At 39.3% G+C, this 18695-nt stretch overlaps 1 protein-coding gene across 3 annotated transcripts; it reads right to left on the reverse strand.

The window, feature by feature from the left end:
• Positions 1–12487: 12487 nt before the first annotated feature.
• Positions 12488–17298, reverse strand: LOC141790932 (Golgi-associated plant pathogenesis-related protein 1-like). Of its 3 annotated transcripts, XM_074671099.1 has the most exons (6): positions 17261–17298; positions 16324–16350; positions 15997–16206; positions 15520–15597; positions 12982–13131; positions 12488–12659 (listed from the first exon to the last, which is right to left on the reverse strand). In XM_074671099.1, the coding sequence occupies exons 2-6, from the start codon at positions 16328–16330 to the stop codon at positions 12655–12657; spliced, it is 450 nt and encodes a 149-aa protein (XP_074527200.1). In that variant the 5' UTR covers positions 16331–16350; positions 17261–17298; the 3' UTR covers positions 12488–12654. The 3 variants fall into 3 exon arrangements, with proteins under 3 accessions (XP_074527200.1, XP_074527198.1, XP_074527199.1); XM_074671097.1 differs by lacking the exon at positions 12488–12659 and having other exon boundaries at positions 12971–13131; XM_074671098.1 differs by lacking the exons at positions 12488–12659; positions 17261–17298 and adding an exon at positions 16499–16569 and having other exon boundaries at positions 12971–13131.
• Between the last annotated feature and the right edge of the window lie 1397 nt (positions 17299–18695).

Here is an 18695-nt window from a genome sequence, read left to right on the forward strand (position 1 = left end):
CAGAAACTTTTAGTACTTCCGCATAGGATTCATTTTTACTAACCAGATGTTGCCCCTTGTACAAGTTTGGCTGAGAGTCACCAGTTAGCATGGTCACTCTTTACTCCAAAACACCTGTAGCTCTGTAACGGTTGGAACTAGTTAAGTTGACTTCATATATAGTATCTTTTCTGACAACTGACCACAGAACAACCAAACAGACATTTTTATGCTGATTAATTTAGTGTTTAGAGAATGATAAGTGGTCTGAATGAATGGAGCTAAAAGTTGCTTCTGTTGCCAAATATTTTTTGATGATGTCAACTGTAAATTGGTCTATAGAGAATTGTTGGTTTTGTAAATTGTTGCCTCATCAAAGTGAGGCAAGACCCTGACATGCAGAAATTAGCAGCTTAGAGATTCTCTCACCAGCTCTGCTGTGGTTGTCTGGATTGCAGTACAATATTTAGCTCCACTTTTTTTCTAACAAAGATGGTTAGGGTTCAATTGCTCCTCAGGTCCCTGATCTCAAGATACTTGATATATGCTGTATATGAGGAGTCTTGTTATGCAAGTACACTCACTGGCTACTTCATTAGGTACACCTGTTCAGCTGTTAGTTAACACAAACATCTAATCAGCCAATCACATGGAAACCACTCTGTGTCAATTTAGACATGTAAACATGGTGGGGAGGAGCTGCTAAAAGGTCAAACTGAGCATTAGAATAGAGAAGAAAAGTGATTCAAGTGAGATGATAAAAAGACAGGAGGAACTCAAATAATGACTTGCTCCAACAGAGGTCCGCAGAAGAGAATCTCTAAAAGCACGACATGCCCAACCCATAGACTGTATATAGAGTGGACGGCGTGGCTCTACCATTTACCATTGTACTGTTTCGAAGCCGAAATATCCTTGTCACAGGTGCAGCCGTTGGAACAGTTGTGCAGCCAGAGTCTGCGCAGTAGAGACAGTGAGGGATTCTGGGAGAATCTGAATGGAGTTGGGTGACAGAAATTTTTTTTTTTTTTCTTTCAAGAGTCTAATCACTTCTTGGCTCTACTTCCCAACATATTTCATTTTTTACAATTACCGAAAAAAATACACAAGAACAGCAGCTGTCAGTCATCGTTAAACCTGGCGTAAAACCTCGATTTTAATGAGAATGAAACTTTTCAGAAAAAAGAGGACTTGAATACAAGGCAGCTAAATGATATCATCAAAACAATCGGACGTGAGAAACATTTCTACCAGGTGTATTGATTTTTTAAAGTTTGACCACAGCCCATCTCGAATGATTGGAGAGACAGATTTTTTGACCTATACTGCAGCCAGCCACCAAGGGAAGCAGTTTTTCTGGCGACCTCACTTCAATCAGAGCAAGATGACGTCCATTTTCTTTTACAGTCTATGGTCCAACCTTAAGGCAGATGGGCTACAGCAGCAGAAGACCACACCAGGTGACCCTCCTGTCAGCTAAGAACAGGAAACTAAGGCTACAAATCACACGGGTTCACCAAAACTAGATCAAAGAAGACTAAAATAGCGTGCCCTGGTCTGAGGAGTCTGGATTTCTGCTCCACATTTAGATGGTCAGCTCAGGATTTGGAGGAAACAACATGAAAGCATGGATCCATCCTGCTTTGGATCAAAAATTAAGCTGCTGCTGCTGGTGATGTAATGGTGTAATGGTGTGGGGGATACTTTCTTGGCTCACTCTGGACCACAAGTTCCATCTGAGCCTGGTTTTAAGTCCACAGCAAGATAAGCCTCCATATCACAAAGCTTGGATCATCTCAGACTGGTTCATGAATATGACGATAAGTTTCCTGGACTCCGACGGCCTTCTCAGTTCACAGATCTCAATCAAATAGAGCACCTTTGGGATGTGGTGGAACAGGAGATTTTTATCATGGATGTTCAGCGAAAACAAATCTGCAGCAGCTGTGTGATGCTATCAGGTCAGTATGGAGTAAAACCTCTGAGGAAGGTTTCCAGCACCTTGTGGAATCTATGACACTGAGAATTAAAGCAGCTCTGAAGACTAAAGGAGTCCAACTTGGTAGAAGCATGGTGGTAATAAAGTGGCTGTGTGTGAACTGCATTCATAACATTTTTCTCAAGTCAGAATGTGTTGAGTTTTTTTTTTTCTTGGTCCTCTGCTGTGACTCGTCCTTTAATTTGGATATTGAGGGTTAATGCGGCGGACAGGTGTTGGCTGGGAGCAGCTGGGTTCATGTACAGTATGTCTGCAGAGAGAAGCACTGATTCACTCTCATATCAGGTTACTCTTCCCCACTGCAGCGGCATTCAGACAGCCCCACATTCAGCTGTAAACCACAACAGTTTCAGGCCACAGTCACACACCAAACACGATCAAAGTGTGTCAGGACAAACAGTTTGTTTGACCTGAGGTTACGCCCAGAGCTGGCTTTGTGGAGGGCTCTGGAAACACAATGGAGCAGCTGGGAAAGAAGCAGAATGAATAGAGCTTTAGAGAGGTGAGTGATAGAAGCTGGATATGGATGATTAACAGCTCTGATACTTTCACATGAAACTTGAAAACACTCAGGGCCACACTATATTTTTCGGCTAAAACACAAAAACAATAAAATAGCGGTAAAAGTCACTGTAATCTGACTGTTGGACAGCTGTTTTGCAGAAGCAATAACCTCCAGCATTGGAAAATGAAACCTCACTAACAGAAGCAAAACTGGCTCTGTTTACTTACAGTCATGAGGTCTTTTGTGTCACTGGTTTAGACTCACGTTTGGTAAGTTGACTGAAGGAGAAGCCAGACCTCGGTTGGTGTCAGCTGAAATGGATTTCTCAAGCCCTGTTTCCACCAAGCACTCTGGTATGGATCCGTACAATTTGGTGGATCGGTAAACCTTGATCCTGTTATGTGTTTTGACAGCCAACCGTTCTCTACTTGGTAGCATGTAAGCCAGATGCTAGCAGCTGCGTCAGCACCGTAGTAGCATGACACCATAGCAGTGTGACATAGTGTACCCCGCTAACAAATCCAATGAAGAAGAAAAATGCGACACAGTTAACAAAAAGCGGCAATGGAAGACATCCAACAATTCATCTTCTTTGTGATTGGCATATATAGGAAGTACAGGAACTACTGTCACACAGGAAGTGACGTTTCTTTTGACCAATCAACAGACTGCAGTGTTTCTAGAGCCACCTTCTGGGGTTTGATCAGTATGTCTGGCACCATAACATAAGGGTACCAAAAGGTGGGACGGTGCAGGTTGGCGATTTGGGGACCTGTCCCAGTTTTTGTCAAAGAAAATACCACAAAATGCGTGCTGTACTGAGACAAACCAAACTGAACCACTTGGTAGTAATGGGGCTTTAGATTTATTACAGTCCCATTTCCACCAGGCAGTTTAGTTTGGTTTGTTTCGGCACAGTACGGCACACATTTTATAGCATTTCCACTGACCAATACTGGGATGGATCCCCAAATAGGGATGGGTACCTTTCACATTTGAAATGATACAGTACCCAATACCTAGAAATTGGTATCGGTACTCAAGGGTACCAAATATCGGTACTTTTTTGTTTATGTGGCATAAAATATCAATTTTTTTCAATAACTAAATGTAATTTTTTTTTTCAATTTAACAGATTTATTCTTCAAAATAAAACCTTCTAATGCTGTGTTCATTTTCAGCATGAAAAAATCACCTACTGTTTCACTCTCTCACAGTAACAAGGGTGCATTTAGGTACCTAAACATGGTACCTTTTGATTTTATGTGAATAGATACCCGGTTCTGTCAACAGAATTCGGTTGGTACCTATAAAAGTACCTAATTCAGTACCCATCCCTATTTCCAAATAACCAATATAAGCCGTCCCACTTTTTGAAACCCTTCCGTTGGGTTGCCAGACTGAACAAAACTGATGGACGTGAAGGTGGAGCTGCAATGGTTCAGCCTGTTGATTGGTTGAAAGAATTTTCACAAATTGCTTTCCCCGTCATGGCACACAGTCTTCTCTGAAACAAAGGCTAAGGGGCCATTTACATGACAACGGTTTTAGGGTGAAATGCAAAAGTTTTGTTGCGTTTCAGCCTCGCATTTACACAGAAATTTTTCTGTTGCCGTGTTTTTTTTCATTGCATTTTAGTGTTTTTCGGATGAAACTTTGTTACAAATGTCCTTTGTAAGAAAGAGCCACATGCCGATCACAAAGAAGACAAAGTGCTGGATGTTTTCCGCTGTTGCTCTTTATTTACTGTGTCACATTTGGAAACTGGAGCCAACTCGTACCAAACCGTACTGGTCTAAACCGGACTGCTTGTTGGAAACAGGGCTCAAACCGTTATGTTGGAGCCTGGAGCTGGTCTGTCCAATAGAAAACGGACAGAAGAGCAGAAGAAAGCTAAACAGGGGGCGTTAGAGCACATGCTCATATGAAACGATGTCTTTATCCCAAAAAAAGACAGTGCTGATTCTTGCCTCAGGTGTCACTCTAATCAACACCAAACAAAGAGTCCTCACAGAGCCTTTAAATCCAGCCATGATTGAGGAGCTAGCCTCCTGCTCAGGCTGACTAGCTTAGCAGCAGCCCTCAAGGGATATTGTATGGTTTGGTGAAATAACTTTATGTTCCCTTTTCTGTGACTTTGACTTGTATTTGTGTGATTTTCTCTCAGATATTATCACAGCAGCATTGTCTAAAGTTGGAAGAAAACAGGGAAGGATGAAATAAATATTCTGTAAGTTGTTAAACATAATCTAATAATAACATAATCTTAATGAGGCAATGTATGTTCCCTTTATGTTCTTCTTCAGTAGTCCAAAGTGAGTATGAGTGTGTTTTATTCTAAGTAGAGTCATCTGATCCAGACTACTTGAGGCCTTTAAAGCCTGCTGTATCGACCCCTCCCTGCTCTCTTCTCTGCGTCATTTGTCTTTAAGACTTTCTGCTCTGCTGGCTGCCCCTCAGAGGGTTGAGTCAGGAAGTCTGTTTGATGCTAATACAGTCAGACAGCCATCAGGCCAGGCAGAGCCGCAGCCCCTCCGTGCACTCAGCGTGATGGTCAACGTGGTCCAGGGGAAGTCCATGAAAGAGCCCGCCCCACTCAGGATATCTGGTTACACAAATACAACAGTCATATTGTCAGGGTGGTGCTGCAGCTGACTGTGGGGGAGGGTTTCATCCTGTACAATCTGCTGATGTGTCTGCAGCTCCTCTCTGTGTCCCAGAGTCCTGTAGCTGCTTCGGTTTGGATGAATTTACGTGTGATGGCGTTCATAAATCATACATGAAACCTCCTAATGTGATCAGCAGAAAGGCCTGCCTCCTCTGATGGCTTTAACTGCATTGCAGGCAGCTGGAGGCTAATAAAATCTTCCATCAAGTAAGGAAGCCACGAGGGGCGGGACCAGGAAGCATGAAGGCTTTATGGGAAATGTATTCATGAGTCACCGTCTCCTCAGGAGGATCAGACAAATGTAACTTTAAAAGCCTTATCGCCATGACTAGGGAAGCTTTTTTAACCATAAAACAATGAACACATCAATCTCAGCCACCTGATACACTCCTTACTGTTAGTTTTTCCAGATGAAATACATGCATTCTGCTGCTTGACTGAAACAAAGTATGAATGTTGGACGCCTGGTTACACCCATCCTTTTGGTTCCACTACAAAACCTGAAATTTAAGCAAATGTTCATGTCCTATTTTGAGCAAAAATGTCTCATTAGACTTAATATGAGCCACATTCTCCTCGCAAATCCACAAAAATGTCTTATTTCAAGATATTAAGGGGCAAAAATAATGCCCAAGTTGCTTGTAGAGGCAAAGAAAAAAAAAACCTGGAAAATGCACTCCATGTTTCTTGCAATGAAAAAAAAAATGTCCAGGCATCATTTTCAGCTTGTAATATTGAAATAAAATATTTTTCTGAGCTTTTCGGATGATTATGGCTCATATTAAGTCTAAAGAGACATATTTTATTTTTTGCAGGGTTGTACATCTACACCAGCTACTTCTTATTCTGCATCAACAAAAAATCAGTACAACAAGTTTGGGTTTGGTTGAAAAACATAGACTGTAAACATGGTCCAAGTCTCCTGTCTCTTCCTGCTACCATGAAATGAAGCCAATTCATGGACACAGCCACATTGGATATGACGCAGGCTCTGAACTTCCTTTCTAACTGCTACAGGGCGCCAATCAGTCACGTGGGCTAGGCTGTGTCTCTCATTGGTCAATCAAACGATCCTAATATCTTCTAAAACACTGAGTTAGACAGAAATTCACTCACCGTTCAGTGTGTGCTGATAGTAAATCAGCCTTTCAGACCAAAACTGTTTTTTGAACCAGGCTGTAAATATGTTTTTAATGCCGTAAAAGTCTGTTTTTATGGCTGGTGTGAACGTGACTTCCGGTCTTTCTGCAGCCAGACTCAAACGGATTCTCAGTAAACAGCAACTTTTAGCACCTCTGCATAGGCTTCATTTTTTTTTAACTGGATGTTGCCCCTTGGTGAAACATACAAAGAAAAAAACTCAACTGAAAAATACAAATGAGGCTTTTTCCCTCTGAACGCTCAGCACATTGTTGTGTAGAAGCTGTAGCCTTGGTCTGCTTTGTGTATCACTCCAGACCCTGTCTGCCTCCTCATGAAGTTTCATGTTAGTCTCGATGTCTGAAAGTAGTTTATGAATGCATGTTTGTGCTGTGCAGTGAGTAAAATTAACATGACATTAGAGTTACATTTAGGTTGGCAGGAAGAAATCCAGAGCAGTGGTTTGTGGTTTGTCATCACTTCCCCTCAGTGGTCGTCTATTTGGTGATGCACTCTCATGGTGAGAAGTTCATTTATTGTAATCCAGGTGGTAAACTGTGTAAACCTCGATAACTTTACTGACACAGTACTTCTATGCACATCTTTTAATCTAGTTCTTTAAAGGCCCAACCAGGGACAAGAGTTGGAAATTAGCACTCACTATAAACTCTCTGTGCAGCACATCAGATTCATGCTTTGTTGTGAACTATGTTGAACTGCATTGTCCATATTAAATAAATAAATTCAAATTCAAATTCAAAACAGCTACAAATGTGGCTGTTTAGTAATCTAGGAGCAGGGAAATAACCACAGAGTCAGATTATCAAGGTTATTCAGACTGTTTCCCAGCAGTGCGACATGATGGAAGTATTTGTGCTTCCCACCCTGGGCTGATGTCACAAGTTGGCAAAAAAAAAAAAAGGCTATTGCTGCTCTATGGTCAATAGGAATTAAAACTAACTAACTAAATAAATATTAGCAGGTCTTCACCTGTTGATGTTAATGTAAATAACACTCATTTGATGTATGTAAATAGATGGTGATAGATTGATTTATCCTTGGGCTGGATGATGGTACAGTGGTAAACTGTGGTTTTCTCACTGCACGAAGGTCACCCGTTTGAACCCCAGTTTAGGGCAAGGTGGGCCCTCTGTGGAGTTTACATGTTCTCTCTGTGCATGCATGAGTTCTCTTCAGGTGCTTTGGCTTCCTCCCACAGTCCAAAAACATGCTCATCGGGTTAATCTGTGATCCTAAATTGACTGTAGGTTGTCTGTCTCTGTGTATCAGGTCTGTGATGGACTGGAGTTCAGTCCAGATGTGCCCCGCCTCTAGCCTGAAGACAGCTGAGATAGGCTCCAGCCACCCATGACCCTGAACAGAAAAAGTGGTGGAAGGTGAACGAATGATTTAATCAGTTTACTTTCATCCACCATTGCATTGAAAGCCTCTTGTACACACGACTGGTCCTTTCAGAAATAAAAAAGGAGTTAGTTTTGATAAAATAAGTTTTTTGTTGGTTTATTTGAAATAAACAGTCATCCTATGGGGCAGGAAAGCCTGAGGCTGCACTTAGTGTGACGTTTTCAAAAACTGCACTGGGGATTGTGGGCTTCAGTCCTGCAGAGCAGAAGCTGCAGCAGAGTGCTATTTTGGTATTTAACTTTGAAATAAATCCATCACTGAGGCTATTTATATCCTTTTTTCCTGTTTGATGCTGCTTTCAATGAGACATATTTAGCTTATTAAGACATCTTTTCTTTGTTCTTTTTTCTTTTTCTGTTTTTCTTTTTTGTTTTACTTGAACTCAACCATCCAACCTCCAAAGACATGCATCCCAATGCTGAGCCACATCATGTGAACGAATCTGTGTTTCACTCTCCACACATTGGAGTCGTCATCTAGAAAAACATGTTTCTGTTTGCTCTCATCTGCCTGCAGTGCCTGGGAGTGAGTGAAAACCATATTCCTACAGCCACAGGGGGGCGCTGTGTGCCAGCTGAGTTCAGAGCTGGGTGTGGACAGTGTTTGAACTCTGTGGGAATGGAAATGTTTCCAGCTGATTTTCATACCTGGACAGAAGCGGATCATGCAAAATAGACAAAGAGGACAGTTTCTATTCTTTTCTGCTAATTTGAATATGTCTGTAACTCTCACATGTGAGGTTAGCAGCCATGCAGCTCTGCTCTCCATCAGGCCACAGAATTCACAGACTGTAGGGAAAGAGATGATAATGAACTGCAGCTCCACAGACATAGAAATAGGAAGTTATTACTTGCTCTAAGATTACTCTAAGAGCCGAGGTGTTCAAAAGTAATCCAGTCATATTAAAACGATCAGACTGGATAAATTTGTCCAAAAAGCTCCAGTTTGACTTGTTAAAATCTTTTGAGTGGGATTTGTAGAACTTTGATCCAGGAAATCAGGATTATCCTGATCCCAACAAAAAGCCAGATTCAGCTGAATAACAGGAAATAATAAGAGCTTACACTTATAAAGAGGTCATTAGACATGATGCCCTGAAAACAAACACCCTTTAAACACCAAACGTTCTGATTTTTAACATGTAACTCTTGTTTTTTAGCAGGATGCTGCAAACTGTACCACTGCAGCCTGAGCCTGAAACTTTAAACCCCAAAGAGTGTCCAAGATGTGATCTTACAGTAGTGTAACATTAAAGTTCTTTAATAAATAACCTTCCTTCGTCTCTCGGGTTTTTTTGTTTTGTTTTAGTTTCTTCTTTTCTCACTCTGAGCACACTAAGCTGACTTTATACCAGGACTTCACTCAGCGTATTTTCAGTATGAGCCCCTTTAATAATACATTTGGTTGGCCCAATGGCACAAAGTCAAACCATTCATGTATAATTGATGTTGTAAATTGTTTTCAGTGTTGTAGAATTACAAGACAGGTGACAGACATGTGATAATCCAATATACACCACAGTTTGAGACACAACAGAAGTGTCACTCCTCAGAGACAAATCCAACTGAACTAACAACAACATGTAGCAAGGATGTGGAAAAGGATGTTTAAAGGTTGTACTTTGTGTCTTTGACTCTCTGACCACTCATTCCACTCATTTTTACATTCACGCCACATTCAAACACTGATTCCTAATACTGCTACATTACTTTATCTCATTCATAAAACCCTTGGAGAAACCTGGGGTTCAGAGTTGCTCAAGGGTACTTCAGCATGAGAGTACAGGAGCTGGGATCAAACCTCAAACCTTCTGACGTACAGATCAGATGACAGATACTCAAAAAGCCCTAGTCCAGAGTTATGGAGTGAGACTGTATATATATATATATATATATATATATATATATATATATATATATATATATATATATATATATATATATATATATATATATATATATATATATATATATATATATATATATATATACACAGTGAAAGTAAAAATCATTTGATCCCTTGCTGATTTTGTTGGTTTGCCCACTAATAAAGACATGATCATTCTATACTTTTAATGGTAGATGTATTCTAACATGGAGAGACAAAATATCAAAAAGAAAATCTAGAAGATGACTTTAAAGAATGTATTGTAATTCATTTGTATATCATTGAGGGAAATAAGTATTTGATCCTGCTAGCCAAAAACACTGAACACCTGGTGGAAAAGCCTTTGTTTGCAAGCACAGCAGTCAGACGTTTGTTGTAGTTAACCACGAGGTTAGCACACATTCTAGGGGGAATTTTGGCCCACTCTTCTTTGCAGATCCTCTCTTAATCATCAAGGTTGGTGGGCTGTCACTTGGCAACTCGGACCTTCAGCTCCCTCCATAGATTTTCGATTGGATTGAGGTCTGGAGACTGGCTGGGCCACCACATGACCTTAATGTGATTCTTCTTGAGCCACTCCTTTGTTACCTTTGCTGTATGCTGTGGGTCATTGTCATGTTGGAAGACCCAACCACGGCCCATTTTCAGCTTCCTGGCAGAGGGGAGGAGGTTGTCCCTTAGGACTGCACGGTATATCCATCCATCCATCTTCCCACTGATGCGGTGAAGTAACCTTGTGCCCTTGGCAGAGAAACACACCCAAAACACAATATTTTCACCACCATGCTTGACTGTGGGCACAGTGTTCTTGGGGTCATAGGCAACATTTTTCTTCCTCCATACATGACAGGTTGAGTTTAGGCCAAAAAGTTCAATTTTGGTCTGGTCTGACCACAGAACCTTCTCCCAGTCACTTTGTGCATCTTTGAGGTGATGATTGGCCTACTTTAGGCGGGCCTCCACATGTGTCGTCTTAAGCAGGGGTACCTTTCGGGCACTGCAGGATTTTAATCCATTGCAGCGCAAAGTGTTGCCAATTGTTTTCCTGGTGACTGTGGTCCCAGCTGCCTTGAGGTCATTCACTAATTCCCGCTGAGTGATTGCAGGACGATTTCCCACAGTTCTCATGATCATTGCCACCCCACGAGGTGAAATCTTCTGTGGAGCACCAGATCGAGGTCTATTAATAGCCATGTTACACTCCTTAAATTTTCTCACAATTGCACCAATGGTTGTTACTTTAATACCCAGCATCTTGCTAATGTTTTTATAGCCCATTCCAGATTTGTGCAGGTCAACAACCCTGTCTCTGAGATCCCGAGAGAGCTCTTTGGTCTTACCCATGTTGGAGAGTTTGGAATCTGTCCGATTGTCTGATTCTGTGAACAGGTGTCTTTCATACAGGTGATTAGTAAGAACAAATGTCTTCAATTCAATTAACAAGTTGAATGGGAGTGTCTAACTGGTCTGTGAAAGACAGAATTCCTAATGCATACTAGAGGATCAAATACTTATTTCCCTCAATGAAATACAAATGAATTAAAATACATTCTTTAAAGTTATCTTCTAGATTTTCTTTTTGATATTTTGTCTCTCCATGTTAGAATACATCTGCCATTAAAATGATAGAATGATCATATCTTTAAACCAACAAAATCAGCAAGGGATCAAATACTGTACACTATGTGTAAATTTTTACATTTTCTTTACCTTTTTGCTAAAATCTTGTTTTAGAATTTATTGTTTATAAAATACAGTGAAATCTTTCAGTTGTATTAAATTTGTAAACTCATAGCCATGTTTTTTTTTTTTCTTTTTTTTTTTTTTTTGTCATTGTAATATCAGAAATGTTGGGACACCCCACCCCATCCAAAAAAGTCCTCATGGAGTTGTTTTCTGTTTGCTTTGAAAGTAATATGTCATGAGTCTGTTGGTTTACTTTTAGCTTTTCTATATTTTCTATATTTGCAAAAAGTATTGGTGTAAAGATTATTTGGGGTCCTGGTTAAAATAAAAGATAAATAAATCTGTAATTTCAAATGTATCCCAGGAAATGTTTTTACAACTACTGGATCTTCTATATATTTTACAAACACATTTTTTACGAGTTTAAAATTCTTTATAATTTTCAAGCTGGGCTTTTTCTTTTTGTAAATATGTGATAAAAGTTTATATTCCTCCTAATTGTGTTTGTATACTGTACATAAAGACTTTTTCTTCCATGGCATTCATTCATTGTTTCATATGATTGATGGATGAGGACAATCATGGACTGTATTACACATGGAGGCTGTCTCTGTGATGTCGCTCATCTGTTTCTTATAAGGAGTTATAAGTCTTTCAAGTGTTAGGTAAAGAGGTTGGCTGGCTTTGAAACTCCAGTTCATTTCATAGCCTGCTTGGTTCTGACGTACTTCTCTGCCACCTAGTGGTTCGTTTCTAGAACTATGCTCAATTGGAATATTAATGGTGAAGCCCACAAATAAAAGGTAGATTTTCTCCTCTTAATTTTTTAGTATAAATTAGACATCAGTGGATTTAAAATAATTTTATATGTGTCTGTTTTTCAGTCTATTAAAATGTGACTGATTTGGCAGATTTTCATAATTTCATAATACTTTTTATTAGAAACTAGATTTTACAAAGATGTTGATTTGTGTGAGGATATAAGAGTATAGTTGAGTAAAGTGATACTAATTTGAACAACAACTAATAAACACCTGGAAAAATGACCTTTTAGACTGAATCTACAAACATCTTCATACACTTTTGAACACTAACATCAGTCCACAGACAAATGAAAACCCTGTGAGTGGAGAGAGATTAATCAGTTGATGTGTTTTATTATTATTTTTTAATTGCACAGCTTTGAGTTTCCAGCAGGAATATGTGGTCGTATGCAGAGGCCGGTGACGGTTAATGATTGGGTCCAGATTTTTCACAACAGTGTGCAGGTTTTCTTCTGGCTCACTCCTCCTCCTCCTCCTCCTCCATCACTGCTGCTGTCGACTTCTTCACCAGGCTCCCTGTCAGCTGTAAAATGCACAGCCTTTACTCTGGAAAGTGACAGTAAATACAGTAACTGATAGGGGATGAGGAAGAAGAAGCTGCAGCAGCAAAAAGAAGAGGAAGAACCAGTGATACTGTGATATCACTGAGCTCTTCCCCTGTATTATTATTTTGTAGTGCTGTGCTCAACACTTCAACATAATAATGAAAAAAGAGGTGAGTCAGTTATTAAATGACAAAGATTTGTTAAATTTCAGAAAGTATGAAATGGAACTGTTTTTAGATCCTGGCTGTTCACCACATTTTGCTGGACGAGTGTTAGTCTCCCGTGTTGACGGTTAGTCACTCAGAGCCCAGGTCATGTGTTACCTGCTGCCAGGACATTATCAGCAAAGTATCCAGGCATGTTCATGTTTCCAGGAGGCCTGTACTGGGCCACCACAAACGCCTTTTTTCCATCAGTGGCCACGCCCACGCCCAGCTCAGTGCTCCCCTTCCACACCACCTGAGTGAAGTGACCTGCAGGGGGAAACACAGGCTGTGAGCGTTTCATCCATCTGGGACGTAGACACAAAAGGTTGAGCCATAGACTGCTCACTAACGGATGTATTCAAGTGTTCTTCAAAAGAGTGAGAGCTCCCCATTTCATAAAGTGATTAATTGACAGCTATATGGACAACTGCTCACTCCTGCTCTGCTTCACTGTGGGGTCTCTGACTTTTTATCATGAAGGTGAACAACACCTTGTAAAATATTAAAATAAAATGTGTGTATGCAACTATTTTATTTTCAAATTTAATTTGGTGCCCAAGATTGGACAGCAGGATTTAAACTGACCCTTTATAGAGGTTCAAATATCAACTGACTTCCCTTAGTTATAACAGTCATAACAGCTCATTAACGCCCCCCTGTGGACAAAGTGGCACCTCTTCTCTCTTCATGTCCTGTACTCTGTAGCTCTAGAGTCATCCTGCTGTATATTCATGCCTGATAGTCAAATATCAAACACAGTGGGGATCTTTCTCATGAAAATAATAAGATGAATTTAATGTCTTAGTCTGACCTCTACCCTTCATTGGCTGTTTCAGGCAACAAAAACAAATGTACAGAAATTTATCTAATAAATATAGTGAAGATAATCAGATAATTGTGTAAACTGTGAAGTTACAGAGTCTTTGATTCATGAGTCTTGAGAATGTAGTGAAGTTCAGAAAGTCTGGTTCAAAATGTAAAATTGGTGGTCTGATGTCTTGGGTGTAAAATCCGTTTTAATCCATTGATCTGTATCTTTTTTTATGATAACTACAACCAAAGAATGGTTAGGTTATCTCCTGTATCAAACTTCATTTAAAATCACTGCTATAATCTCCTTCACTATCACACTGGAGAAACGACCAGTTTGGTTATTTGAACATGGAAAAAAATAAGAACATTTTGAAAAATGAGGAGTAAAATAAAACGTGTTTTTTTCTTTTCTTTTCTTCTTCTTCTTCTTTTCTTTTTTTTTTTTTTGTGTGAATCCCCATGAATACTTTGCAAACGTCTTTTTTGTACCCTTTAAAAAATTAAAAAATAGTTATAATTAAAATTATAATTTAAAAAGTCAAATGCTTAATTCTTTTTTTTTAACTTAAAAATATAGTGGATTGTCAAGATTTAAAAGTAAAATACACTCAGTGAAACTGAGCAATGGTTTTTGTTTTATTAGTATTTTTATCTTAATGACAGCAAAGACATTATTGTGTGTGTGTGTGTGTGTGTATATATATATATATATATATATATATATATATATATATATATATATATATATATATATATATATATATATATATATATATATATATATATATAAACAGTAACTCAACAGTAATTCAACACACATTGAACATGAGAGTTATTAAGGTTTGCATGTTGCCAAAAAAAAAAAAAATCATCTTTTTTGTACGTTGTTTTTTACTTTGCCTACTGAGTTACGAAAAATACCTCATAACTAACTTTTCATTGTCGATGTGTCTTGTGAACACATATTAATTTTGAAAAACTGTGGGATGGGAACCCTATTAATCATCAAAATCATCAAAATGTAGCTTATCTAGCTCAAATTTCAGAACTTACAGTTTAGATTTCTTCATGTCAATAAGAGTCTTTTTTGCCATGACTGAACTTTGTGCAAAATTTTGTGTGTTACAAGAGAGACGTCATCTATCCTTGTGTTCAAGCACAAGCCATCGTGTTTATGAAGTTACGATCCATTTTATATAACAACTGAAGTAATTTCTTTTCTAAAAAGCATCTACCCAAACAATAGGAAATTCCAGATGGTTGTGGGTTAACAATTTTGAAGTTGGTCCTGAGAGATTAAATTTATTTATTTTACAAATATATGATTATTGTTTATTATAGAACACCTGGTAAAACAGAAATTAAAAAAGGGTCTCAGAAAGTTCCAGAGTGGTACAAGTTATTTATAATTGAATTTTAGTTGTATACAGAGAGGTAGTGGAAATGACATTTTTCTAGTGCAGGTCAGAAAAAATGTATAAAATTAACAATTTGTCTTGTAATCCAAGTTTGCCTTCTTACAGATCCTAAAACTTAATAAACTACTTAAACTTATGAGACTTTGCAGGGTGGATTTTAAATAACTTTTTTCAGCTCAAGTTAACGTGGCTAACAGTGGACTTAGTTGAAGAACTGCCAATAAAAAAAGATACGGTCCATCTTTACACCGATAGTTTTTGTTGTTCTGTTGGTCCAAAAAAGGTACCAATATCAGTCTCAGTTTATTTCTTTATCATCTAAAACCGTTTCACAGGAACTCTAAGTGATGACTCCTTTTAGACCTATAGAGACATGTATAATCTGTTAATCTGTTTTGAACCTCTGAGGTGGGGTGAGTTTTACCTGTATTTCCAGCGAACCCAGGGCAGGAAAAGTTGTAATCCTTGATCTCATTGAACCAGCAGTCTACAGCCTCTTTACCTGCAATAAAAAGAGTATGGAAATGTACAAATAATATGCTGTACACAGTGTTTTCCCTCTATTTTCATCTTTCAACCTTAGAGGAAAATAGTTTGACAGCTACAAAAAAAAAAATCTGTGTTTTAGAGGAGTGACACTCAAACGGGCAGTATCTCAGAATAATTAGAGAGGAGTCATAAAATCACTGAGTCAAAAGACTTTTAAATGTTTGCTAATCTGAGCCAAGATGAGTCACAATGAGGACATGGTTGAACCCAAACATGTAAACCACTGAGTGTGTTAAATTGAATGAATTTGCTTCTCATATAATTTGATATTTAAAGTTTTGGTTTCAAAGCCAGATGGTGAAAAAGCAAATCAGCTTGCAGAAAAGAAAGAGGATCTGGATGATGAGTCTACCTGTCAGTGTGAGGCCTCCAGAGCTGCTCATGTTGAAGATGTTCTCTCCATCAGCGGTGCTGCTGTGCCCAAAGACACCTGTAGACAGCAGGTGATCGGCCCATTTCTGTGCAGCAGCGTTCATCTCATTGTTGTATTTCAGAGGCAGTGCACCGTGCTTCTTCCTGTAGGTGTTGTGGGTATCCAGGAACTCCTGCAGAAATCCTGCATCTGCACATTATGAGACATTATCAGTTAATGAGCCCGTTGGAGCAGACAGGAAACCTAAGGGCCGAAGGCTGCATGGATGATTCCTGTGTGTACAAACAAACACGAGGATGCACTCACCTGCCATAGTGCCTGAGGTCAGGAAGCCTGAAATTCAGAGAAAGCATTAGGAGGAAAAATCACAAACCCAGTGTTAGGTTTCATTCATGTTTCCTGCTGCAGGAGTCAGATCTCATGGTAGTAAACAGTAATGCCCTCCTGTGACTGCAGCTCCCTCCTTCTCTCGCTGTCTTACCTTGTTCAGGGTGTTTGCTCTAAGTCTTGAGTGATGTCCTGAGAGACAGGGTAACTTGCAGCAGCTCTGACACTGGTATTTATGTCAGAGAGGCTTTCCTCTCCCGCCTCATCCGCATGGAGGAGGAGACTGGAGACTGACACCCGTCACTGGCCTGTAATTATTCCTCTGTGCCACTTATGGCTTGTGAAAATGACTCACAGTGTCGTTGTTTGCAGAGTAGTTTACATTCCCCTCGTGGCAGTTTGAATTCTTCTAAAGACTTTTTCTAATGTCTATCAACACAATCAGATAGAAACAGAGATCACAAGAGTTTTTTTTCAAGGTTGTGTCAATAGGTTGGTGTTTTTGTGTCAGGTTTGCTCATCACGTTGAGTTATACAGGTTTTCTGTCCAGTCTGGGTTCTCAACTCTGCTTGTCTCACTTTAAGTGACTAAGGATGTAATTTCAGTTGGTTAATTCTGTTTATTAATTAAAAAAATAAACATAACGACAGCAGCGATAGGGAATAAGTGAAAGCATATCAAACAGGAAGTGGTAAACTCTCCTGCAGTAAAGAACAGATTCCTTCCTGCCAACCGACAGCCTCCATCTGCAATTACAGGAGCTTTTAACGAGCTGAGGTCCACATTAAACACAGACAACAGAAGACTTCAAACACATGGAGCTCATTAGGGAGCCATAAAACACACTGCACTCCTCATACACACAAAACATACCTTAAAATATTCTAAATTAAAGTCTCATGATTAGCGGCTCACCTGAATATCACCACAGTGTTCGTTTCTCAACCACTTGCTGCCCATGGCAGGAAACTGCTTTGAGTTTGTTGTGTGGTGTCACAGGAAGTAAGTCCCCAGAGACCACAGGCTGTGAGGTGATATATCAAAACTTTAACTTCCTCATTTTTGTTGTTTGAAACTTCTGGCTGGCAGCAGAAGCAGGATTCTGTTAGAATAATGTTTTTGTTGTTCGACCAACTTTTAATACAGTTTGTGACACCTTGATTCTGCAACAGGACGACCTACGATTTTCCAAATTGGTGTTTTTCCAATTTGACATTTGGCCCACTAACTTGTGGCGTACCTCTGGGCTTAATCCTTGGTCCTATTTTATTCACCTTCTAAGTGCTGAAACGATAAAGTTATGCAGAAGTAAATTAAACAAGAACAACAACAATAACCTACAGTTCCTTGAGTGTCCATTTCAGACTTGCAGCAAAATCTCAGGAGACACCACAGACACCCATCTTGGAAAGCCCAATCTGCCAGAGGAGATACAAGTCTTTACAGCCCTTTGTTTACACAGTGTCTCATCTTATTGTTTTTTTTTCTGTATTTATACACACAGTACCCGGGCTGAGTTCTTCAAAATGCTTTTGTTTAAAAAAATCGAGGCTTAAACATGACTGACAGGTAGTTATATTTAGCTGTTTGCTCAGTAGCAAGCTAGCTTTCCTCTGCTCCACCCTGGTTGGTTAGATTAATAAGAAATTAGGCTGAGTCATCGTAGCCTTCCATAGGTCTGTGATCTTTTTCAGATTTTGCGTATCTGTCAAGCCCCTTTCCTGCAAACCTCAACCTTAGTCATCAGCCCTGAAATGTCGTGATGGTGATTACTCTGTAAAAACTTTATAACATATTAATGAGATATTGTTAATAGTAATATGCTAACAATAAAATGATGAGCCTTCTATTCATTTTTTTATTTTAGCTTTATCATCAGACTTTTTTAGAATACATTTCACACTGAAGAGCTCATTTCCTGTTTGACTAAATCAAGTACTGGAGTGTGTTAATAAGATAAAGTATTCAGTGCTTTATACATATGGCTGTCTCTGAGGTAAAGTCGTGTTTATTTGACGCATGTATCATGTGTGTTCACCGTGTTGTACACTTTTCTGCACTCTGCAAACAAAGTCACCTGACTCTGACCCTCACTAACATGTACGAGCTTTGATCAATCAGCTCCTTGACTGTTTACAGTCCTGCATGTGTCCCTCTCAGTTTCACAGTTACTCTGTGATGTTTGCACAGACTCAGACAGATGAAGCTTAAAGTCAGCATCAGTGCTGAGAGACACAAATGAACCATACCTTCAGATCAACACAAGGATTTAAGTGTCATTATAACACTGGCCACCAGGGGCAAACATTTAAACCAAGCATTATTAAACCTTTACCTCCTGAGGCTAAAA

This window comes from Halichoeres trimaculatus, unplaced genomic scaffold, assembly GCF_033239565.1.
Source record: "Halichoeres trimaculatus isolate MK-OKI-2021-1 unplaced genomic scaffold, fHalTri1.1 fHalTri1_scaffold_5, whole genome shotgun sequence".
Lineage (NCBI taxonomy): Eukaryota > Metazoa > Chordata > Actinopteri > Labriformes > Labridae > Halichoeres > Halichoeres trimaculatus.